Source organism: Heterocephalus glaber, unplaced genomic scaffold, assembly GCF_053883595.1.
Source record: "Heterocephalus glaber isolate CG9 unplaced genomic scaffold, H.glaber_assembly_v1.0 deba00001504, whole genome shotgun sequence".
NCBI classification, from domain to species: Eukaryota; Metazoa; Chordata; class Mammalia; order Rodentia; family Bathyergidae; genus Heterocephalus; species Heterocephalus glaber.
This window is the reverse complement of record NW_028258324.1, coordinates 61,091,013-61,117,330: the sequence shown is the minus strand read 5'-3', so window position 1 is coordinate 61,117,330 and position 26,318 is coordinate 61,091,013. Positions and strand designations below refer to the sequence as shown.

At 47.9% G+C, this 26,318-nt stretch overlaps 1 protein-coding gene across 2 annotated transcripts in view; it reads right to left on the bottom strand.

The window, feature by feature from the left end:
• Xxylt1 (xyloside xylosyltransferase 1) overlaps positions 1 to 26,318 on the bottom strand; it is a 142,836-nt gene that overhangs the window by 88,416 nt on the left and 28,102 nt on the right. For both annotated transcript variants that reach the window (XM_021255397.2, XM_004834752.3), the window contains exon 2: positions 24,886 to 25,033. In XM_021255397.2, the coding sequence (XP_021111056.1) occupies positions 24,886 to 25,033 (148 nt within the window). The remainder of the gene's footprint in view (positions 1 to 24,885; positions 25,034 to 26,318) is intronic.

The following is a 26,318-nucleotide window of genomic DNA, read 5'->3' as shown; positions in this document are numbered from 1 at the left end:
AACAAGTGTTGGAGAGGATGTGGGTAAACAGCAGTCTTCATGCATTACCAGAGGTAATGTAAATGTACAACCACTTGAGAAAGTAGTTTGGCAGTTTTTCTCAAAGTTAAATATAAACTTCCCGTACAACCCAGCAATTAGACTCCTAGGCAGACATCTATCCAAGGAAAATGAAAATATGTTCCCATAAAGACATATGCATAGATATTCACAGCAGCATCATTCATAATAGCCCCAAAGTGGAAAGACTCCAATGTCTACCAATTCATATTCAACAAATTAAATGAACTACCAATACCTGCTACAACATAGATGAAAACATTTTAGCATAAAAACATTATGCTAAAGAATCCAGATGGAAGAGATGATATATTGCATGGTTCCATTTATATGAAATCTCCAACAAAGACAAATTTATAAAACCAGAAAATAGACCAGTGTCTGCCCATGGTTGGAGTGGAAGCAGGGATTATAGATAAACAAGCATGGATGGAAAGGTTCTAAAACTGGATGGTGGTGATAGTTGCATAACAATAAATTTTCTAAAATCACTCAGCTGTGCATTTACAATGGGAAAATGCTATGGCAGACCAGTTGTAGCTCAATCAAGCTCTTTGTATTTTTTTTTTTTTAGAGATAGTATATGTGAAAATTCTTCTTAAACCAAAAAGTATAGCAGCTGCTACTACAATGGTTGTTGTTAAATGGTACAGTGCTAAGCTTTTCTCTCACTGGAAACTCTCCAAATGATAAACTTGACTACACCGCTCATAAATGTTCTCTGAAATGAGTTTAGATACAGCAATTAGCACAGTGCCTGGTCTGAGGAAGCATTACGTATTAACTGTCATTGTATTATCATCCTCGATGCCATCTTGAATGCTCTAAGAAGCTCATCCTAGGTCCTCCAGGGGTGGCTGTCATGGATTCCTCCCCTAGCGGCTCTCAGGTAACTAGAACTGTTCATAAGAGAGAAATCCCACTAAGAGGTGGCCTGCCCCATTTCTGCTACTGGACAGCATCTCTTTCAGCTTTTAAAAAGAAAAACTGTCTTTTTTCTTTTTCTATTTGTTTCTTTGTTTTTAGAATGATCTAGAGCCCTGGGAAAGGCCATTCCCAGTGTGCCGGAAGTAACAGGGAGGTGTGAACATAAAGCTTTTATATCTCGGTCCCTTAACTCTCATAGGTTCCTGTCCCTGCCCACCCCACCAACTGTACCCAGTAGCTCTCTAGATCAGCTCTGAGGGCCAGGGCAGTGCTATTCTGGGACCAGGTCCAAATTTCAAAAACCCCAGCCACACCGCCACAGCCTACATTGGGTCTTGCTGCTATGAAAGATGCAGGACCTTCAGTGAGCCTGGGCCTCAGCAAGACCTCCAAATTACAGTTCCCCTCTTTTTCACTGTGCTGTCCCACTGTGTATCTGAGATTCTGCCTCAGTTTCATAGGCTGGCACTGCCACTCCCTCCAGGTGATACCTAAACCACCTGCCACTTCCTGTCCTCCAGAAACTGAACCCCCATTCCTTGTACAAATGTCAGGTGGGAACTGCTACAACCAGTACTCTAAAAAGTAGCCTCTAGCACCACCCAGGAGGCTGCCACACACTCAAGAGCACACTGTGCACCAGGACTCGAAGCTAAGATAGAAATGTTCCACATCTGCAATGTCCAGTGTGGTAACATTGGTCACATCTGGCCATCAAGCACATCAAATAAGGCTAATGTGACTGGGAAAATGAATTTTTAATGTTCTTTATTTTTAATGAATTAAATGCAAATGGCCACCTATGGTAAGTGGCTCCTATACGGGACAGCACAACTCTAGAAATTGAATACTGGCTGTCTTAGTCACTTTCACATCACTAGGAGAAAATACTCAGCACCCACATTTTAAAGGGGGAGAGGTTTATTTTGGCTTATAGTTTCCAGTGGGTTCAGTCCATGGTTGATTGTCTCCAAGGCAGAAATGGCATGATGAAAGGGAATGGAGGAGGGCAGCTGTTCACCTCATGGCAGCCAGGAAGCAGAAAGAGAAAGGAGACAAGGACAAGAATACAACCTTGTAGGTCCTACCTTCTAACAGTACAAGCAAGTATGAACTCATCTATGGATGAATCCACTGATCTGCAGTGCTGTCAAGATCTAATCAACTCCCAAATACATGAGACTTTGAGAGACATTATAGATCTAAATCACAACACTGGTCTAGCAATCTCTCAGGGTACCATGGGCAGCAGGACTGCTTCTCCCACACTGCAGGACACAGGGAACTGGCTTCCTCTCCATCTCTACAGCCCTCCGACTGGGCCAGCAACCCTGAGAACTGCCCCTTCCATCTGTGAGCAGCAGATCTTAGGAGGATACCACACAGGCCAGGCAGATGCAAATCACAGAGATGAGCCAGGCCCCTGAGGAAAATATAAGGTGTGGGTGAGGCCTCTGCCTTAACTCTGAGTAAATAATTTGCTTGGAATTTCTTCAATCATTTCACCACTACATGAAGAGTTAAGGCTCAACTGTGCACCAAATTTTAAATTGACAGTCACATCACACAAGAAAATGGGAATTATTAAAAAGTGCTTCGCAGGAATGAAATTCCAAATGAGGAATATTGGGTGAGATGAGACTGAACGGGCTATAACTGTCAGCTAAGCAAGTCATTAACTGTCATCGCATGGAAATTTTTAAAAAGCAGCAGCACGTTTGAGGACAAGCAGGGGAGTTAGCAGGGGGCAAATCTTTTGTGTTGGAACTGGTGTGTCCTTTCAAAAGCCGGTGTTGGTCAATTATCTCACAGCATAATCACCTCACAGTGAGAAAATCAGTATGTACCAAGGAAGTTATGTTCTGCATGTCTTGGTACTGAATTGGCAATGAGTTTTCATGGCCCAATTAGCTCTCAACTTAACAGCAGTTAGTCTCTATTTTCTTCTAGGATATTTATTTACACCAACATTGCAATGCTATTTCAAATTATTTTGGCAAATTCTCAAAGGACAGGCTAAGAGTCAAATATTAATGGCATAATATGAAAATGTTACTCTGATGATCATCCTTGGAGAACAGTATTCAGAAAGAAAAATTATGGGCCTGAAGATGTCTGCAATTAAAAGTCCTGTAAAAAAGGGAAATGATTCTATATCCACTCCAGGCAGATTCACATTTCTCACTGTTCTGGGGAAGGTGCTCATCAAGGTCAAGGTCAAGGTCATGACTTTCAGGTTTCCAAACACAACCCTCATCCTGCTCACTTAGCATCAGCATTCAACACAGTTGATAGCTCACACTCCCCTAACCCAGACCAGGAGCCTATAGAAAAGCAAAGCCATTCTGCTTTCTTCTAGGAGTTTCCTACTTTCAGGACTTAATCATTTTAAGTTGATTTTTGCAGCTGAGGACTGAGAGGGGTCTAATTTTCTTCTTATCCAGTTTTCCCAGCACCATTTAGGGGAAAGACTGTCTTCTCCCAATGTGGCACCTTTGTCAAAAATCAATTAGCTATAAATGCATGGACTTATTTCTGGCTCTGTTCTCTGTTCTGTTCCACTGATCTAGGTGTCTGTTTTCATGCCAGTACATGCTGTTTTGGTTACTGTCACTTTATAGTATATTTTGAAGTCAGGTAGAGTATATCTCCAGCTTTGTGCTTTCTGCTCAAGACTGCTGTGGCTATTCAGGGTCTTTTGCAGTTCCCTATGACTCTACGATCCCTCCCCTTTCTATGAAGAATGTCATTGATACTTTGATCATATTTGATCTGTAGATCCCTCTGGGTAGCATGGATATTTTAACAGGAGTAATTCTATCAATCCATGAACACACCATATTTTTCCATATATTTATGTCCTCTTGAATTTCTTTCATCAATGTTTCCTAATTTTCATTACAGATCTTTCACCTCCTAGATTAGCCAGCTTTTCTTCTCTATAACATAATATCTGAGATTAACTTTTCAAAGAAAAGTGGTTCATTCAAATCATAGCTTTGGAGGCTGAATGCCCAAACAATATGACACAGGCCGCACCCTGTCATGGCAGGCACGTGTGTCTCACTCTGTGACCTCTCCCTCACTTTAATAAGCCACCAGGACTCGATCCTAGGGGTGCCACCTTGCTGACCTAATCAGATCTAATCGCTTCCCAAAGGCCTCGCCTCTAACAGATGAGATTAAGTTCCCACCCTCTTAATACCATTAACATAAGACTTTGGGGGTTAAAATCCATGCAGCATGCACTCAAGCAACAGAGCATGCACAAACCACAGCACCTCCTTTCTATTCCAAGAAGAGGCAGAAAAGAGGTTTATAAATGCTCTTAGCACAAAGAAATGACAATACAAGACGATGTGCTAACCACCCTGATTTGATCACTATATCATGTATACTTGTATCAAATTATCCCATGTACCCCATAAATATATGAAATTATTCTAAGAGATGGAGGGAGGGGATGGGAGGGAGCAGAGAAGTAAAAAGAATGAAGATGTGTTATGCACATGTACCAACTCCCCATGAGTAATACAATCATTATGTACTGCAAACATGGACTAATAAAAAGTAAACAAAATGTGTGATTATTGTATGTCAATTAAAAAATAAAGAAAAGAAAAACAAATCCAGGGGTGCCCCCACCCCCAAACCCCTACAGGCACAATGGGCAACAACCCACACAGGCCCAATATACCAGTTATTTTCCGCACAAGCTGGGGAGAACAGCTCACCTGCTAATCACGGGTTTACTGTCAGCTTTTCTTTCTCTATAAAATTAGACTAGCCAAAGTGTGATGAATTCACAGCAAATATAATCCAATAACCTCTCAACTGGGGCTTGGGGATATTGTGTCTATCAAGTTTACCCAATTCTGTCTGGCTTGGATTATAAAAATTAAGTTTCATTTCCTGACTATGGAGCAATTGTTGATGAAAACATCCCAGGAGCATGCTTGAGAAGGAAGAAGCGATCCTGGGCACAGGTGATATATAACAAGGGTGAGTAACTCAGAGCAGGAAGTAGACTCAAAGAGAATGGGCAACCAGAACTCCCCCTGAGGTTCAAAGATTCAAGAACAAGCCACCCAGGCATTTCATCATCCTCATCCTGGGAATGGTAAGCACCCAAAGGAGCTCTCGACCATGGTGTTTCCATGGCAAGAAAAGATTATTGGGAATAAATAATCAAGACCTGGGAGTCAGGAGGTTGAGATGTAGAAACACCTAAACAAAGCCACAATAACAATAAGCACATAGCATTTATGATGTATCAGGTGTCATCTAAGCCATATATACATATAAACTTTTTTGAGTAATCTTTACAAACTGACACTATTATTTCAACCCCTCAAATGTCAGAGCTGCATTTAAACCCAAGGAGTGTTGTTCCATTATCCAATACATAAAATCTTTAGACATAGACACCCCCTGTTATCAGAGAAGGTGCCACGCTGTGCACAGGGTCATGCCATTCACAGTTCTTGGTAGCCAGTTCAAGAAGTGACTCCTTCATCACGGGGAGCACAATGTCCCCGCCCCTCACCACTAAGACCACTGATGACTGTGGAAGAAGGCAGGCAGAAGTTGCAGAGCCCTCAGACGGAAGCACAAAACCCAATTCTCAGGCTAATAAGTAAATATTGACAGGCAATTGGCCAAGTACACAAGGAAGAAGAAACCTCTGCAAAATCAACTGATGGAGCCCTGCTGCATGGAAATGACTTTTTATCAGCTGCACTACAAGAGATGATTCTAATCTGCAATGAAGGGCTGGGAAAGGTGGGTGTTCCGAGTGGGTGTGGGATCAACACAGGTTAGGAGGAACCTGGCCCACTGGCAGCAGTTTTCTTAGCCCCTGGCTCAGGTCTCCAGGAACCTGGAGAAAGAGGAACTTACCCAAAGCTCCTCAAATAAGCTTTGTGGCTGTGTATACCTGTGTATAAAATCATTCACCTCTAAGTAGTCTCTTTGCCACTCTGAGAAAGGTCTAGGCTGCAGTCTCACTAGGGTCATCATCTACCTGTGTCCCCACGAGCATCCCAGGTGTCCCCTTGAAGACGATGACCTAAGAAACCTTGGGCTGCAGAGATCCCAGCCTTGCAAAAAGAAAGGCAGAGTAGATGTTGTTGGTGAGTTATGCAGCAACTATGATTTCACTCAAAACACAAAGCATTGGGCCGGGGATTTAGCTCAGTGGTTCCGCTGCCTACCTCGCGTGCGCAAGGACCTGAGTTCAATCCCTTGTACCCCCCTGCCAAAAAAACCACAAAGTGTTGGCCAATGGTTGTGTTTTACTGGGTCCTCAACAGGTCAGGTGTAGTTTCATAGTTTTCAAAGAAAATAACAAGCACAAAATACCACGCAAAATTTTTCTTAAAGGATTGGGACTGGAACTGATAAATGATCAATTACAACAGAAGAATAATATGTATCTGCCCAAAGAACTCCACAAAAGAATTCTGGAGCAGACCATGAATAGACAGATGAAACATCTCAAGACCCTCCTAAGGAAACAAAGATCAGCGAGATGTCAAATGTGTCCTGCCAAAGGAGACAGGACAACAGAGCACACGTGCTGTCAGTGTGATACTTGTGTATGGAGCATGCTATTCTCATGTGTGAAAACTGCCTTCGGTGTGATAATCGAAGTAAAGATTATTCTTGTGGTAGAGTTTTATTTGTATTCTCATTGTAATTCATATAGGAACTTATTTCTGTTGTTATTTTTAAGATTTAGTAGCAAACAGTTGATGTAGAAAATGTTGATGTCTATTCTAAACACTCATTATATATTTGATATTTTATTTTATTGATATTTCATTTTCCTGGTAAGTGCACATTGTATAACATAGGAAGCTCCTGACAAAAGAGGAAGACAAGAGAGGTGACAAGTATGACCAGCCAAACAGGAAAGGAAAGCTAAGCACACAGGCTGTCAGTGTGAGCAAGGCTTGTGCATGGAACATGCTGTTGTCATGTGTGAAGACTGCCTTGGGTGTGGTAATTGAAGTAAAGATTATTTCTGTGGTAGAGTTTTGTTTGTATTTTCACTATAGTTCACATAGGACTTTATTTCTGCTGCTAGTTTTTAGATATTGTAAGCAGGTAAACAGTCAATGTTGAGAATGTTGATGTTTATTCTGCACATTCATTACATATTAAAAATTTAATATTTTATTTTCCTGTTAAGTACATATTGTTTAATATAATAAAACTCATAAAGTTAAAATTAATAATTTATCAATAGAAATACTTCTAAAAAACAAACATGGATGTTAACATACCCCCAAAACACACCTTTTCTAAAAATTTACCGTGATGACAAAAAAATAATAATTTACTGTGACACTGCCAGTTAATCAAAGCTGAACAGATTTCCTAACTGTGGTTCTTCCCAAAGTCTCCCCATGATAGTGCTTGAAACTCCAAGAAGGGGTCGGCTGCTCTACATTCCCAAGTTAACTTTTCCTCAAACTTCCAGCTCTGGAATGTGCAGTTTAGGGAATGGAGCTCCCCCAGGCTTCCTTCAGATCCACTGCTCTGGCAGCCTGGACGGTCATGAGCACTTGCCGCATTCTGTCTGCCTTCTGTCCGGCATCACTCAGCCAGCTAGGTGACCCTGGCCATGCTTCTTGGCCAGCTTCCTCATCTGTAAAATGAGACCAATGACTATAGCCACTCCCAAGGGTAGACCGTGGGAGATAATTAATCAGAGCGCATACCGTGGTCCACTGGCGGTACAGCAGTAGCGGCAACAGTAGTAGTGGAAGCCAGATGTTGTGGTGCACACCTGTAACCCCAGCACTCAGGAAGCTGAGGCAGGAGAATCACCATGAGTTTCCAAACTACAAAGTGAGACCCTGTCTCAAAACCAAAAAAGCAAAAATACAAAAAAACAGTAGTAGGGAATCTCATTACTCCTCTGGAATCAAGCTTGGAAAATGCTTTCCCCAGAACCTACAGAGACCTGCCCCAGGGTGTAGCACATTATCTTTCATTGTTACCAACCTGGCTCCTCCAGGCAAGGGCTTTGATGTTCAGCATTTACTGGCTGGCAATCGACTGACTCACGTAAACACTCTGGCCATACTGGGGAGGGAATCTGGAGCCACACTGAATGCAGCAAGGCTGGGGACTCCTCTCTACACTGACTGGGAAAGGAAGCCATTAGCCAGCTTCCCTCGGTCCAGCTTCCTCCATTCCTCTGCAGGGTAAGCGTGGCATAGTCAGCACAGAGGACAGAAAGGACACCCAAGGGCCAGGGTCACTGCGTCCTCCTGCTCCAACATTCTTAACCTCTCAGTCACAGTCTCCCCCGCCAATAAAATTTAGGAGTGAAGAAAATAAAGTTCTGGCCAACAAAAATTGGCAGTAACCTGATAGCAGCCATTCACAAATCTAAAAATATGTCAATCATCAAAAGACAAAAGGAGTCTCAAAAGCAAAAGCTGGCCAAGCATGGTGGTACAACCTGTAGTCCCGGCACTCGGGAGGCTGAGGCAAGAGGACCACCATACACTCAAGGTAGCCTGAGCTGAGGTAATAGTGAGTTTGAGGACAGCCTGAACTGTATATCGAGATTTTGCCTCAAAAAACAAACAAACAAACAAAAGTAAATGCTGTCTGAGCATTGTCCAGAGAGGAGGACCAAGGCATGGGCCCAACACCTGTCTGTCTTTCTTCTAGTTTTTCAGTCTTCACTCCCAATGTGTAGACTGTTGTGTCTACTAGCAGCCTCAAAGGTGAACACCTGGGAATTCTGAGACCACAGTCAATATGGGGTCCAAAAGCCCAAGAAGACAGGATATCCTGAGACTATCCGGTCCAAAACTTCCAACACTCTGTATCAAGATTCCCACTTGGGTCATCTTGAAAGAAGAGTAACTTTAGATGAATTCAAAGGAGAAACTAAGTCAGCACTATTCTTGAGGTAATAATAGTTCATTTCTCTGTGAAAGCATCATTATGATCTTGGTGTAAAAAAGGCTTTGCTAGAGCTAAGTCACAAAAGAAAAGCTGATATATCTGACAACACATTTTTTTTAAAAAAAATCTTCACAGAAGAAACAAAGAGACAAAACCCGGAAGAAAGTTTTTAATGTGTACCAGGGACAAAAAATACTTACTGCCTTAAATACAGAACTCCTTCCAATGAGTAAGAAGAATTCAACAACCGAACAGAAAAATGGGCCAAGGACAAAAACAATTTAGACAAGGAAATTCAGTGATTCTAACCAAATGAAAGTAGACTCAATTTCACTCATTAATTTCTCACTGAAAATTTTCTCTTATCAAATTGGCAAAGATAAAACCAGTTTGCTTAAGCCAGGTACAGCAGTACACACCTGTAGTCCCAGGTACTCAGAAAGCTGAGCCAGGGCCGGGGATTTAGCTCAGTGGTTCCGCTGTCTGCCTCACAGGCGCAAGGTCCCGAGTTCGAGCCCCAGTACCAAAAAAAAAAAAAAAAAAAAAGAAGGAAAGCTCAGACAGGAGAATCTCTTGAGCCCAGGGTTTTAGGACTAGCCTGGGAACCAGTGAGACCTTGTCTCAAAAAAACAAAAAAAAAGTTTGCTTATATTCTGAGCTACTTGAGGTGTTGGGAAACAATCTCATTCATTGAAGGGTGAGAGTAGGAATGAATATAAACACCACAGAAGGTAATTTGACAACACTCAAGAAAATTTAAAGCACTCCTACCTTTGACTCCACAGTCTCATATTTGGAATTTAACTAACAAATATATTGCATATCTGAAATGACACCTGTGAACAAACCATAACTGCAGCATCGTTTTTAATAGCAAACAATCGGAAATAATCTAAAGGCCCATCAACAAGGAGCTCAATAAATAAATTCTACACAATGAAACACTCTGGAGCTATCAAAAAAAGCACCCACGTATGTGCTGATTTAAAACCATCAGCAAGGCACACTGTTAAGGCAAACATGATGTTCTTTCTGATGTTCTTTCTCTCCTTTTTTATTAGTATGTCTTTGAGATACATAATAAATACATTCATGTGGGGAATTGGTTCTCATACATACCACATCTTGATCCTTTTTACTTTCCCTTCCCCTCTTCTTCCTTCTCCCTAGACCCCCTTCCCAGCTCCAATAGTCTGTCTCCCTACTTCCTATCATCTGTGTTTTATTTCGCTCCGTAAACTATTTATACCTTGGGTTTTTCACATAAGAGAAACCATGCTATATTTAACCTTTGGTGTCTTTTAAAATGACATTCTGAACCTCTTCGGGGTACAGAGGGCATAGTGGTGATTGGTGAGGGTAAGAAGATTTTCTCTGTATAGGCCCTTTGGTACTTTCTGAGTTTTGTACCAATAACTTTTAGCCAATTTTGACCAAAAGGACCCTAAAAAATGACTTTTAGCAATGTGATACACCTATATACACTGATAGCAAAAATGTCTATCATGTTATTAAGTGGAACAAAAACAAGGTGCAGGTCAGTACAGAGTCTAATCTCATTTATATTAAGAAATTTGCTGTATGCTGGTATGTGTATGTTTACAGATTCATAGAAAAAGGTCTGAAATGAAACACACAACTAGATTTACAATGCTCATCCTTGAAGTGAAGGAGTATTGGGGTAAGAAAGGAGGAATCTGAGAATTTAGGTATGGATTACCTTTAAAAATTTTCCTTAACTCTTTGTCTATAGCTTTTTGTTTTGACGACTGCACTCTTTACTTCCAAAAGTTCTATGTGATTCTCTTTAAAATATTCGAGGTCACTTTTCTATAGTTTCCTGAAGTGAATTTCGAGCTTATCTTTTGTTTCTGTAAACATAGACAGCATATATTTTTTAAAATCCATGTCTGATAATTAAAACATCTGAAGTCTTTGAGGCATATTTCCGCTATCTCTCATTTTTGCCAATTCTCACTTATTATGCTGTCTTTGTGCTCAGTTATTTTTGGCTGTGTACTGCTCATTGTCCCTGAAAATTATTTATGGGAATGAAGGTAGTCAGGGCCACTTTCAGCTAAGGTCTCTGGATCAACCAAATCCCCTGTTCCAAGCTCCTGCCCCACCCTTCCCTCCAGCTGCATCTTGGGGCAGGTAGGCAGTCCAATCCCTCGAAGCCTAAATTCTTTCCTGTGAGATGGGGACTTGCAGTCCCGACAGCCTGATGTGGGATGAGATCATACACAAAGGAAGGCACTCAGCACATACCCGGGCATTCTGACATTGGAGAGCACGTGACTCCTCAGAATCCATAGAAGTCTCATCCATCCCCAGCCAGGGCGACAAGTAGGGAAAATGAAACAGAAAGAGCTGGCAGGCTCCACGCAAGCAGCCCCAAAGATCCCTCCAGCCCCGCTCTGGCTGCAATTCTTGTTCACTCCTCTGCCCTGCATGAGATGAATGCTTGTACCAATCACTCAACATTCCTGGTCCTTCAACAGCTCATCATCTATCTCATGGACGGTGTGGACCCACCCCACCCACCAAAACCCTTCTGGGGTCCATACAGCCTTCAAGAGAACAGCAGGCATATTCCCAAGCCCAGGCCTAGGACTAACAGGGATGCAGAGTTGGGGGCACGTGGGCTTGGGAGAGGACTCACAAGACAAGTGAATCTAACAAATAAAAATCTGTTTGAGAAACACAAAGGACAGATGGGGGGGGTACCCACAAGCAGCCTGATAGACCCATCTCCTCACTGTGCCATCTCTTTCCAACACAATCCGTGGGCCAGGTGTTTCTCCACTGTCCCACTATTTATTCCTCAGTCCCCTCCCTGTGGTACACTGTGACTGTCACACTTGATGTCAAAGGGACTGCAGGGCCCAGGCAGCCGCTCAGCTTATCTGAGGTCACCATGCCACAGAGGGACACACTAGTCATGTCGAGCCTAGAACAAGGCTGATGCTAACATGGGGGGCATCGGAGACAGCTTAATGAGGGAGAGGGAAGGATGACGACCACCTAAGGAAATCAGCCATGTGATAGCTGTGTTAGACACAGCACAAGGGAAGTGACAAGGAAAGTGCTTGTGAAAAGCTACAGGTTTTTGCTTGTAATAGGCCCTGGGATTGGATGTGTACAGTGTTATTGAAAATTGTCATTAACTTAAGCATATCTGGTATGGATCTGTGGCTAAAAGGCCAGCTGTCTCTCTCTGACATGCATGCCTGCGCGCGCGCACACACACACACACACACACAGCAATAGCAGCAGCCACAGAACTGCCAGCCGATGTGGTCAGGGACAGATGACAGAGAGACCCAGAGGACTACTGCTAGCAGCCAGGGTGCCCGTCCCAGAGCATGGTGGTCTGCCAGCAGGAACCATGGTCTTCATCAGATGCCGAGATATTACAAATGTCTCACTCCCCACTATCCTCAATGTCCCTTAAAAGCCCTCCTGGACTTGAACTTGCTTGACCAACAGTAACTCTCAAGTCCCAGCTGCTCTGTAGAATCCACCGGGCCGGGACATGCAGGGCACACAGTTAGAAAGGTCTACAGTGCTTCTCGGAGATTCTGGGATACTGTCTCCAAAGGGAATCACTGCTAGGCCCAGCTGGGGACAGTTGATTAAACTGCTTCCCATGTATTACCTGAATCATCAGAGCTCATCAGAGCACACATTTTTAGCCTCAGGCAGCAGATCAGGAAATAGAGGCAGAGGAAAGGAGGACCTACAGATTGAGAAAGACTCGAGAGCAATACTTACACATTTCTAGGGCGTGTAAAATGGTATGGCTGCTCTGGAAAATGTGGCAACTCCTTAGAAAATTAAACACATAACTACCATAAGACCCAGCTACTGTACTTCCAGGCATTTATCCCAGAGAAATAAAATGTATCCTGTATACCGACATGATAGCAGCTTTATTTCAGATGTGCTTCAGTGGATGGGTGGGTAAGCAAACTGCACTTCATCAGAACCAAGCCAGCATCTTTCCCCTCCTTACCCTTCCCAGGCCTGGCACAGCATCCATTCCTGATGGCTGTTGTCTCTCAGGCAGTAGCAGTCACACCCCACACCCTTGCTGAAGGGGCAAGCCCAGACCCCTAGCCTTGGAGCCGCACCGTCCCACCTGCTCTGGTCTCAGGTGAATGGACCAGTGCAACACAAAAATCAACAACTGGCAACCATAAGCGGCCAGGTGATCGTCAGATCTGAAATGGAAAATATGAAGAGAGGATGCCTCTTATGGGCACACTTTGTGCAGCTTGGGAACAGAAAAGAAAATCTATAAAGTAAAAAGCTGCTGTAGAGAGGAGAAAATAGAGACATGTGGATGGAAACAAAGGTATCATGGGAGACAGAAAAAGAAGAAGTAAACAGACAGGTCCCCAGAGCTATCCTACTTTCTTTTAGTCCCTCATGTAAGAATCCCTCTTCCACTGAGTGACTCCGATGACTCTCACTTTGTCTAAGAGAGAAGGGGAGGAGCAGGGGAAGAGGGAGCATCTGAGGTCCTCGGGGGCCTCCGGGAAGCGAGAGAGTTTACTTCAAGTTAGCCTCCAAATCGGCTCACAATCACAAATCCACTCCAATCCCAAGCACCGTTAAGCCCCCAAACACACAGCTCTGTGACTAAGGTCTGTAACTGACAGCCTCGTTATGTGACTCAGCATTGCACCTGACTCCCCCAACTCCACGCAGAAGGGAAGCTGTCACCATCTTGCCTCAGGTGGCTCACGCACCTTTAAGAACACCAGGTCCCAGAGCTGAAGTGTGAGTGGCATTGAGAAGTCCAAGGCCACAGTGTCAGGGAGACATGTGACATCTTCCAGGGAGACAAGCAGCTCCCAAAGTCTTCTACCAGGCTGCCCATAGCTCAGCGATAGAGCGCTTGCCTAGCATGCAGAAGTCCTGGATTTGATGTCCAACACAAGAAAGAAACAGGAAAGGAGGGATGGAAGGAAGAAGAAAGAAAAAAAGGGAGGGATGAAGGAAGGAAAGGAGGGAGGGAGAGAGGGAGGCAGAGAGGCAGAGAGGAAGGGGAGAAGGAACTGTCATTGTCTCAGTGCTCCAGACCCACAGTGTTGACTCTGTTCGCTGCAGGTTCCAATCTACACAGTGGGGAGTCTTCACACTCCAACTGTGCTTAGAGAGTTGCCCTCAGGGCTTTCTGGAAGGCAGGAGTGCCAGGGACTAGGCGAGGAAGAGCCGTGCCAGCCCAGAAAGCAGGACAGCAGAGCGCACGTTTGACCAAGACAAACTGGCTGGAGACCAAGATGAATGAATGGGAGTCAGCAACAAACAATGCCAAAGTGGAGTCGGCCAGACAAGGGGAGTCCAGCCACTGCATCCTTGCAGTTTTCTCTCTGTCTCTCTCTCTCCCTCTCTCCCTGCCTCCCTCTCTCTTTTTCAGCCTGTACAGAGCCCAGAGCATTCCAAAGGACTTCCAGAGGCCAGAGTAAGTGGGGAGGGAAGAAGAAAAAAGAAGGCCCAGGCTCCGAGCCCTAATGGCTAGCCACCAGGCGCTGCTCATCAGCAACTACACCTGCAGCCGGAGAACAGAAGTTGAGCACTCTACTTGCAAAGGCCAGGACAAAGAGGAGACGCACAGTGGACGCCACCCCCAGATGTGCTTGGCACACACTGGACAGAGATTTGGGGCTCGACATCATCAGAAGAGCACACACAAAGGCCTGCTGTGCTGCCTCCCACCTGAACCCCCAACCTCCAAGGCCTGGCCCAAGGTCCTCCCCATACCCTTCGAAGCTTCCCCTTTGTACCCTGACAGAAAATACGAGTGGGAGCTGGGGATTTAGCTCAGTGGTTCCGCCGCTTGCCTCAAAAGCACCAGGACCCGAGTACGATACCCAGTACAAAAAAAAAGAAAGAAAGAAAATACGGGTGGGGTCCAATCTCCATGCAAAGAAGCCCCCACGTCTCCCGGAGTCTACACTCAGGGAGCAGCCCTGAGGCTGCTGTGCTGACCCCTGACCTCGGGCTCTGCCTGCTGCTCACGCGGGTCCTCTCTGAGGACAGGGCAGCAGCACCGATCCAGGGCTGGTGTGGGGAATGGAATGCCAGCCTGGAACACAGCTGGCAGCCATAACTGTGTGGCAATAACAGAAGCCAGAGGAGCCAGGAATTTTAAGGAGGACCCTGAAAAGTTAGGTCAGACTATAATGGAGGGGAGCGAAAGGGAAGGTGCCACTGTTCTGCCAACAGGGCGACACTGTTCATGAGCTGAGGAAGGGCTTCTGGCACTGCATGAGGAAAAAGTAGCCTGCACCACGTCACTATTTTTAGCACTTTATGACAAATGTGCTCAGCTGTCCTCTTCAGAATAAGACTCAGATTTGCGCCATTAGAGCTGCCAGAAAATAGTTTTCACTGGGATCACTGGACACATGTTGACAACCTTCGTGCAGTATTTACTCAGATGTTTCCACTCAGGCAAGTCCCTGAATGTTTTTTCCTTCATTTTCTTCCTCACCAGCCCGCCTGCCCTCAAACCATGGCCACTGGGGGACCCGTCAGGGAAGGGCTGTGGCTGTGGCCCACACACAGGGACATCCAGATGTCCTATTTATCAACAGTTGTGGGTGCCCATGCCCAGGCACTTCTGCAATGGGCCAAGGAGAAACTGAGGCAGTATGTGGATTCTGACAGACCAAGGTGGCCTCTGAAACAAAGCCGCTCAAGACAGAGCCCTAATAAAACTGTATTCAGCTCCCCTGACAGAGGGCTGATGATGCCTCCTATGCATCTGGTATGTTCTAGGCACGAGGGACACAGTACAGTTCCTGCCCTCGTGGAGCTTACATTTGGGTGGGGCACACAGACAATCCCCCCAAAAGGCAACCTATATTCCATACCAATGACCGTGAGGGCTTCGAAGGAAAACATAGCCAGGCACCAACAGCCACAGACGCGAGGACAGCTGCCAGGGTGCACAAGGACAGGCTCCAGAGGGGCGGCAGGGAAGAGTGGGAGCAGCCCAGAGGACAGCGAAGCTTGGGTGAGCCAGGTCGGGGGAGCAAGACAGGGAAGGCGGGAGAGGGCTGCAGGCCCAGGGTCACACAAAAAGGCCTGCAGGGGGGGCAGACCGGTAACATGAGACTAGAAACCCTGAGCTGTAAGAACAGGACAGCAGCCACCTGCCCAGGGACACTCATACCCCTGGGGAGTGGCAACACAGCCACTCAGAGCACAGTCTGTGGTCGCAGGCAGCTAGTCTAGACCCTGAGTCTCATGCAACCCCTCCGTGTCCAGGTGAGGGCCTGCGCCTGGGGAGGAAGGGCCTCACCCGGGGCTCACAGAGCCAGAGACAGAGCTAAGCTCCAGTCGGTTGCCCCCATGTGCCTTCTGGGCACATGGAGCAGGTCTGCTCCCACTTTGCCTGGGAAGCCCTCAGAGGAGGGCCCAGGTCCCTCCAGGGTCAATGCCAAGGACCCCCAGTCAGCCTCCTTGGAAACAACTGGCCGGTCAACACTACACTGGACACCTTTCAAACAACTCTGCCCCTGGGGTCCCCATGGTGGGGACCCCACATAAAGTCATCCCAATATCCCAGGGTCCCAGGCAAACTCTACTCCGGAAGTGGGCATGGTGTACACAACCACATACAAGGAGTGACTGAAAAATACGATAAAAGACACATTGCCATTAATCCCCTTCTCTTTGAACACACTTATCCCATCTTTCTTGCCACTTTCTGAAGCAGTCCTATTTTGTAAATGTCTTATGAGGTATGATCACAAATGCGGTGACTGCTACTGCCAAGAGCCAACCAGTGGAAAGGCAGGGTTGGAAAAACATGATGGTGTGTCTTCATCCATTGTATTTGCCAGAGCTGGCACAGAGCTGGTTCCCCAAAGCCAAAATGACTATGAAAGGTAAACATTTTGAACTGATTTTCGGAACACTGAGGCAGCCATGATAGTGCAACTAAAGACATGCATGAAAGAGGACTTCAAACTGCTTCAGAAAGCGGCAAGAACAATGGGGTGAGTGTATTGAAGTGAGAGGGGTGGGTTATTTTGAGGTGGATTTATGGCAACGTCTCTTTTACTGCAATAAAAATGTTTTTATTTAAGCACATGCTGTATTTGTCTGTCATTCCTCATAAGTGAATAATTAAATGCCATATCAGCTACATGCTCCATCGGCTGAGCTGCAGGGCAGAGCACAAGCAGGCGACTGACAGGAAATGCCTTTCTCTGGCAACACCTCCTCCACAACAGAGTGTGTGGCACACAAGACTTTCCTCTCCACCCTTATTTGAGGGCAGCACTACCTTCAGGGCCCCTGTGGAGCAGCCCTCTCTCAGGATGTGAATAGGCCTCCCCTCAAAGGGCATCCTGGTCTCTTGAGTTTAAGAAATGCTGGGCTCCCCAAAGCTAAACTTTGATTACCTCTAGGACTTGGAGATTTCAGTGTGCTGGCATTTGATCCCCCAAGCAGAAGCATCCTAACATTATGCCTCCCCAAGCACCTCTGAGCTGGGCACCGTGGCCCTTCATACACCTTCAGGCAGTGTCGCCAACTCACAAAGAACCTGTTCATGTGAGGCCTTTGTGAGGAGCTGGGAGGGGAAGACAATTAGAGATGCTGTTCTGACCAGAGGATTCCCGAATCCCCAGAGCTCCCTCTCTCTGGGAGGTTTCTGAGCCACTCATTCACAGCAGGAGGAGCGGCAGTGGCTGAGCCCCAAGTCTTAGCAGGAACTCACCCTCCTCCAGCCAAGGAAGCAGAGGGCAGAGACAGAAGACACAGCACCCTGACCTGCCCTGCCCTGCTGAGATGAGCTCGCTCCCTACTGTCCCTGGAGAGAGAAGAAAACTCCAGAGAGAAGGAAAGCCCCGTTTGCACATGGAACCTTTCCCCAGGACTGTGCAGTGAACAGACTGGGTCTTGGGAGCAGCCTCTATCTTGCCCCACAGGCCTGGAAGGAGCAGGCTCTCCCCCTACGGTGGACAGGAGGGATAGCCAGGGCCCAAGGGAGCCCTGTCCACACCAACCCACACCCATCACCCTCAGACACCGCCAGGAAACTCCTTCCACACATCTTCCGTGAACTTGGGGCCTGCGTGTCTGCTTGCTCTGGGTGTCAAGGCTTCAGGGGGTGGGGGTATAAAAGAGGCCACTCTGGGTCCCCTGGTCCCCCATGCCTCAGGTGCAGAATGCACACATGCACCCTGGCAGGACCTGTGCTGTTAGGAACACATCTGCCTGGTGCCAGCTAAAGAGCACGGTCCTGCCTTGCCTCACACTGAGCATTCACCAAGTTCCACAAGCCAGCCATAAAAGCCTCTTGTCTATAAGCTGATATGAGAGAACAGTGGAGAACACTAAACACCTCCTGTGGTTGGGAGCAGAAGTACAAAGAGCACAGAACAAAGAAATCCAAACTAAATATGGTTTCTATTACATCTGTTGAATTTTACTTTAAAAAAAAAGGGAAAGAACTTACAGGCTTTCTCCACAAGGCCACACGCCATCCCAGTGTTTCAGGGCATGCAATGGGGAATGGATGGAAACCTGACTTTGCTGGTGGGTTTGGGGATTTTGCTCTGGCCAGGCCTCTGTCCTCTCATGCTAACATGGAATCTATGCTAAGGGGCACCTGGCTGTGCCCCTGAACCAATCACACCCAAGAATGTTCCCAGCACGGGCCAATCGCCTGCCCTCAGCCTCAGGATAGAAGGGCCCCAGGACAGACTGCTGGAAAAAGGACTCTTGCGGGGTGGCTCCCACGACACCAAGGGAAGGGGCAGCTGGGAGCAGGCCTGGGCCACCCCCGTCCATCACCGCTCTTTCCCGCCACAGCGAGGGCCATGCTGGGCCTCAACAGGGTGACTTGGGCAAGGCAGACAGAGGCCCACGCCTCAGGATGTCAGGGACTTTATGGTCTTCAGAGCCACATGGATCTCCTCAGGACACACGACAGGCTGAGGCCGAGGGCAGAAACCACCCTGTGTCCCGACTGCCGATTCCAGGACCCGGGATCTGGCAGCTGCGCAAAGGTCCTAAGGGAGGGGTGAAGTACTTTTAGCAGCATTATTCCTCTTCTGGCTCACGACCCTGAGACGGAGGCACAGTCTGAGATCTTGGTCCTCACCTGGGGACAAGAGGTGGCCTGTCCTCCCTAGGATGATACAGAGAATCCCTTATCCCCCATGCCACGGTGTGAATATGGTTTGTTCCCTCCCCCACCCCCAAAGCTCACACTGGAGTTAATCTCTATCGTGAGGCAGAAGGAAAGTGGACGGTGAATCTAACAATGGCGTCTAGAGGTGGGGCCTTGGAGAGTGATGGGGACTAGACAAGGTCCTTGGGGTGGGAGTCTGTGATTAATCCTGTATAAGAGGGAGAGAGACCAGACAGACGCAGGCGCGCGCACACACACACACACACACACACACACACACACACGCACGCACGCCCGCGCTCCATGACTCTTGCCACATGAGGACTTCTCCCTCCTGGGGACTCTGTAAACAAGGCCATGACCAGATTTAGCCCTTACTATGGATGAGGATTGTGAGCCGGAGTAAGCCTCTTTTCTTTATAACTTCCCCACCCATGGAATTGTATTATTAGTCACAGAAAACAGATAGAGCCGCCCTGTTAGAAGCTCATTCCAAAACTGGACATGGTGGTACATGCCTATCATTCCATTACTTGGGAGGCTGAGGCAGGAGGATTGCTTTGAGTTCAAGGCCAGCCTAAACTACATAGTGAGACTATCTCAAAAAAACCAAAAAGCAAACAAACAACAAAAAGGCAGCTCTTTCCAAAAGGCAGAGGTGGGTGGTCCAAGAGTGTGAGAATAATTCCACCTACACCCTCTGCTCCTGTGCTTGGAGTTCAGGCTCACTGTCACCACCAAAACAGAAAACAAGGCTGCCTAGGCACCCACATGCCAGGCATGGCACTAAGTGCTGCCCGGGCACCAGCCTGTTAACCCCCTGAGGTCAGGGCTACATGACCCCACTTTACAGGTGTGGAGACTGATTCTAACAGGGGACATAGGCCAACAAGGAGGGGCTTGCCACATGCAGGCTCTGTTCTACGCCTGTTCCCTACACGAACAAACTCATGTAATTCTCATAATGCCAGCCCAGAAGATGTGTGAACTGTTGTCATCTCCACTTTATGGGAGAGGGCCCAAGCTCTTCACCACTATACCACATGGCCTCCTTCAGTGACTTCCCAAGGTCACAAGGCTGGGGTCCAACCCCCTTCCCCACCTGGCTGCCAATCTTCCTCCTATCCCCTCTCTGTTTCCCAACATTCACCCCAATATGCTGTCGTGCCCCATGATCTTTCCCCTGCTGCCTGCACCTCTCACCACCCCCATTTCCATGGGATGAAGCTTCACCACCCTGCAATGCCCAATGCAAGTATCACCTCCTCCACGAAGCCATCCTCCCTCTGGCCAAACGCCTGGGATACATCCTCAGTGCTCAGCCCTCACACTGCACTGACCTTCCTTCCTGTCAAGTGCCCTAACTTTCAGACCATGCCACCTGCCCCACCAATGGAAGCCCATGAAGCAGCAGCCTGACAGGACCCTGAGTCACCCACAGTGGCTGGCACCACATCGTGCAAGCAGCAGACCAAGGCAAAGCTGACACAGGGTTGGCCGCAGGACAGGAGGGCCCACGGGTGCATGTGGGACCACAGGAATGGCTCCTGCGTGGTCCTGGCCAGGGAGAACCTGGCCACAACCAGAGTGTATCAGAGCTCAGCCTGCAAGGGCTACTTTCACTGCCCCTGTCACTCAGCTGGAGTGACAGCTCCTCAGCCATGTGACAGGGACAGGGAAGCTGGCGGTCCCAGAGGAGCTGCTCTCTGCTCCCTCCATTTCCAGCTGGGCAGAAATGTCTTTTCTACTGCCTGAGACACTTCCTATGGAAACACACCCAACACCAGGGACAGGAAGAGATGGGACCCCCATGCATGCAAGTGAGGGACAGAGAGGTGTTGCAGTCTGCAGAGGGCACAGGGACAGGCAGGTGTGAAAGACAGAATGGCCCAGCCAACCACTTGGGACCCCTCGAGCAACAGAAAGAGAAAGTGCTGACCAAAATCAGAGCCCACATGTCCCACCTGGAGGACCACTCCATGCCTGCTAGGACACTGCCCTGCAAATGTGGTTTCCAGTAGCAATGTTCCAAGGGGGACAGTTAGGGCACAGTACTTGAGCTGACTAACCCTGATCTTACCCCAACTGGGTCCACTCTGCAGGACTGCAGCAAGGGACCTGGAAGAGAGGTGTGGAGACCACACAGGCCTGCTGTAAGAGGCAGGCTTTTGGGTCTGGACCCCAGAATGGGCATGGGCCGAGAGGTCGGAAACCTGGAGGAGACCCAGCTCACTCTAGGTCCAGCGAAGTGGCCTAACATCTCAGCTCCTCGCTCTCCTCTCCTGTCAAGAGGGAAAGTACAGATTCTAGGAAAGTGTACCAAAGCACACTGGGGCACAGGGAGTCGGCACAGGGAGTCGACACAGCCCACACTATCAGGATCACCTTGGAAAGCTGTCATAAGAAACTAATTCTAATAAGAGAAAATCATCTGAATAAATATGGGCATTCATCCCAGTTTATGGCGCTAGAAAGAAAATCAGAAGCATCCAGTGAGCAGAGAACAGGGAAGTGGTAAAGTGAACTAAGGTTTGTCTATTCAATGGAACCATTCAAAACATTTTCAAAGGCTGTAATTATATAGAAAATGGTGATGTGTGACATGAACTGAAAAATCACCATACAACTTTACTTGTGTCATTTCATTTTTCTGAGTTGGAATGAAAGTTCAATTTCACATCTTGATATATAAAAATAGCTCTGAATGACCTAAGCACAAAGTATAACTTCTACTTTGCCTAAATGTATTAAATGCTTCATGTTGGGAAAACATGAGAAGATGATAATCAAGGAATTAGCAGTAATGATGTTTATATGGTAGTAAGGGATAGTCGTCCCCCCCCTCATTTAATATTGTTCTCAGACAACAAAATAGAAAAAGAAGTAAATAGGGCTGAGGATGTGGCTGGGGACAGAGTGCTTGCTTAGCACATATAAAGCCCTGGGTTAGATTCCCAGCAGCAAAAAGAAAAAAATAGGAGTGAAATATATTTTCTAAAGTACCTGCGGTACAGAAGGCAAAAGAGAAAGAGGTTCAAACACAGGGCTAGGGATCTAGCTCAGTGGTTCCGCTGCCTACCTCACAAGCACAAGGTCCCAAGTTCGATCCTCAATACCAAAAAAAAAAAAAAAGAGGTTCAAACACATTTCTGGAGCCCCAGACAGGACCTCCCAAATCCTAACTCCCCAGCTTGACTGGCACCACCTACTCATCCTCACTCTCCTGGAGGGAAAGAATGCCTGGGAAGAAAGGAAAATAACTAAAACAGAAAGAATGCTGTTATTACACTAGAACAAAACCATCAACCAAAGCACAAAACACTAATTAAAAAAAAAACCTGAATACATAAAAGGCAGCAATAAAGATCCATGATCAACTCAAGTCAGTGCTAATGACATCTGAAAATGGCGTGTCCTCTGGAAAAATCCCAGGCATTCCATTCCAAAGGACAGCCCGAGGGACCTGGCAGAGTGGGCAGGTGCAGCACAGCCAGGCTTCCCTGCAGAATGGCCCTGAGGCCACAGGAATCCCCGCACTGCCCAAGTTACTTCCTGGCTTCCTCCTAACCCTTCCCTTACCAAATGGTCTTAGGAGTATGTAAAAACCAATCTCCAGAAGTGCATTCTCATTCAGCTAAAGGCTCCAAGAAAAGATTGGGATTTTGGGCTAAAATTCCTTCTACCCCTCATGCCACCCACAAGGCCCAGAAAGCCCAGCCTGTCCACAGCAGAGCTCTCTCTGCATACATGGCCCTGATTAAAAGCCCGGCCTCCCGGCAGAGCAAGACCAGAAGGGCCAGGGAGGCCTTCCTTGATAACACTTCTCACTGGCTGGAAAGCCAGAGGCAGGGTGGCTGGGCAGCTCCTTGCCTTGTCACCTGTCCTTCACCATTCATGGCCTGGTCTTCCCCATAGAGGGGTGGTGGTGGGTGGTGTTTCTCTTCCTGCAAACCAAGGGAGCTGCCTTTTACCTCCCACTGGGCACTCTGGGGCACAACCCAGGTGAGCTCAGCACCCATGGGAAGGGACCCAGTGGCTGACAAGAGGGAGGTAAGGAGAAGGCCAGTGTGCTTCCTCCAGACCTCTCCTGCCCTTTGGCGGCAAGGCTTGCCCAGCATGCAAGAGAGAAGCACTGGCCAGGCCCTTAGGGCCCAGCTCGTTGAGCCATGGGACTCTTTGACCACAGAATCCTACACCAAAGCCTGAGCACGATGGACAGTTAGGTGTGGGTGAGGACATGGGAGAGGGGGTGTGGGTAGAGGCCTCTTCCCCTGGTTCCGCAGAACTGGACAAACCCCAGGGGGTGTACCCTGGATCCTCAGAATGGAGACTGAAACAGCTCACTGGTGCAGCCCCTCACTCTACAGGTGGGGAAACTGAGGCCTAGGAAGATAAAGCGGCTCAGCCAAAGCCACATACACAGCCGGTGGCAGAGCTGGGACCAGCACCTACATTCATCTTCCCCCTGGGATTTAGGAGAACAGGGACCCACCCTTCTCAAGTCCGAGTTGCCCATTGTACCTGCACTGGGCCTACTCAGAGAGGCCCCATGTGAGCTACCTGATGGGATCGGAGGAGCTCCCATTTGGAGAGACAGGATCCAAGCCAGGCAGACCTGGATGCAAATCCCAGCTCTGTCACTTAAATGGCTATAGAACCCTGGGCAGGTGACCCAACTACTCAGATAGCTCTACCGGTCACCACCCAGGATTGTGGCGGATGTGGTGAGCTGATAGAGTTGCACCTGGACAACAAAATGAAGCATCATGGACAACAGGTCTTCTCCTTGTGCCCTTCCAGTGAGCCTGTCTCCTCTGTTTTTCAGACTCTGCTCACTGGGTCCCTGGAGCCCTTGCCTTGCAACAAGAGAACATTCAGGGGTGGGGACAGTCCCAGGCACTGTGGATGGGCTTGCTTCTCTGGGTGACATGATACCTGCCAAGAGACATGAGGTGCAACTCCTGAGTGTCTGGTGGACCACTGGCTCCTGACTCCTCTTTCACTTCCGCTCTGCTGGGTGAGAGCAGCAGGCCTAAACCAAGCGGCCTGAATGTTCTCTGGGCTATCCAGCCCTGCCAGGTCTGGAAGTTGTCTGAAAATCAACTAGCCCCGAGGCTTCCACACACATTCCTCACCCCTAAGGCCTCAGGCCGTGGCCCACTGTGACCAGATGCTGAATGATGGCCAGGCCAACAGAACCAATCAAGACCACTGGGAGGAGAATCCAGCCCACAAAGGTGACCCCTTGAAGGGTTCCAGTCAAGGACAACTGCTACTGTCAGCAACCCGCCCCAAGCTGCACCCATCAACAGACCAGACAACTGTACCTCTCCTTCCCTAGGGGGACAGAAGCCCAACAGATCCTTTTAACACACATTAGAGTTTCAAAACAAGTCCTGCCAGGTCTATAATTGGTGCTTCTCAGGTCTGGATTTGAGCTTTGAAAATCAGACAAGTACAGATTCAAATGAGACAGAATATCTTTGGATGGTAGCTCTGTCATTTTACATATGAGCAAACTACGTCCTGGGAAAGTGGGGTCAGGAGAAGGTGCTGTGTGTAAGAGCCAGGGGCAGAGCTGCAGCCCCTGGGCCCAGGGACACCACACTGCATAATTCACACCATGTCCTTAGGACTGGAGCTACACAACCCGGGGCCTGCCTGTGATTCTTAGCATAGGGGGCCTTGTGGCCCATGGGATGGCTCCTTGCCCTGTCCCACATCTCAGTGGAGCTCCTCCTCTGGGATCAAGAACTGGCTCCGTGCACACAGTCAGATACCCGGGGCTGCTGCTCCCAGCACCGTGTTACCTTTGGGCATGATCTGATGCATGGCAACAGAGAGAAAGAAGATGGAGTCGCTGTAGTAGGTCCCTGAGCCAGCACTGAAGTGCTTCTGCATGGCCTCCACGACAGGGAAGAGCTTGTCCGTCAACACAGCCACATCGTGGAAGATGACCTGTAGTGGGAGCAGGAAAACCGCAGCAGTCAGCCAATCAGACCTCACCTTGGGCTGTAGACACCCAACACACACCTGCACCCAAGAGGCAGGAACAGAGACGGCCTCTCCAGGGTCTGCGAGCAGGAGCTGAGGGTGGAGGGGGAGCAAATGAGAGTAAGGAAAGGCTTGGGGACAGGCACATGGAGGGGGGTGAGCAGGGGAAGAGAAGTGGGAGGGAGGACAGGGAGGGGAAGGGCTTTCTGCTTTTGAACCTCAAGCCAAGCCACCCTGAAGGAAGCTGTGTGTCCAGGGACAGAAAGCCACACCAAGGCATCAGATTATGGAACTCGGGATCCTCGGCATGACTTGCTAATGTTGCTCTGGGCACTGTCATCTCCTAGGGGCCACTGCATGTATGCCGTGGGCCCATCAGATGCCCCAGCTCCATCTTCCTTGTCCAGGAGTATGAACAATGAGAGGATCTGGCCACCAGGAAATGCTAAGTGCTGAGGGAAACTCACCGCTAACTCAAGCCACACTCCTGGAGTATTCACTTAGACCCTCTGAAGGTGCTGTAAGAGGTACAAGGAATAACCAGCTACCCTCTTCCTCAAAGCACTCAGAGTCCAGGGGAGCCATCAGCTTTGCAGTTATGAGATACTCTCACATACGCACCCTGATCCCCATGACAACCTCGGCTCCAGGGAGGAGACACACTGGTCCAGCCTCCAAATTCCAAGTGAGAGAGGAGATGCCCAGAATGATCCTTCTGCCAAAGTCACACAGCTAATAAGGACACATGGTCAGGACTTGACTTTTTTTTTTGGTACCAGGGATCAAACTCAGGACCTTGCGCTTTCAAGGCAGGCAGCAGAACCATTGAGCTAAATCCCCAGCCCAGTCAGGACTTGACTTTGGTCGTGGATTCCTGGCTCTATGTTCCTTCCAATATAAATACTTCCTCTCCTCAACAGTAACCAGCAAAGGAGGGGGATATCAGCAATTTCTAAGATGGAAGTACTGACCAGACCCTGGGTTGGTTTTCCTATTCGACAATATTCCAAAAGATCAGAAGTCCATCCCATAATAGCTGCAGCCTCAGATGATACCACTTGACCCTACACTCTGCTCCTGTCTCTTACAGGTTTTCCCTGTGGCTCCACATTCCCCACAGCACCCAGAATGCTCCACTACACAGAATAGGCACTCAAACCAGAAGCCTGGGTGTTTCTCCTCCTTCCTCTGCCTTCCTTGGAGGTCTACTGCTGGTTTCTTTCTACCACCCACCTCCCCAGTAGCAGAC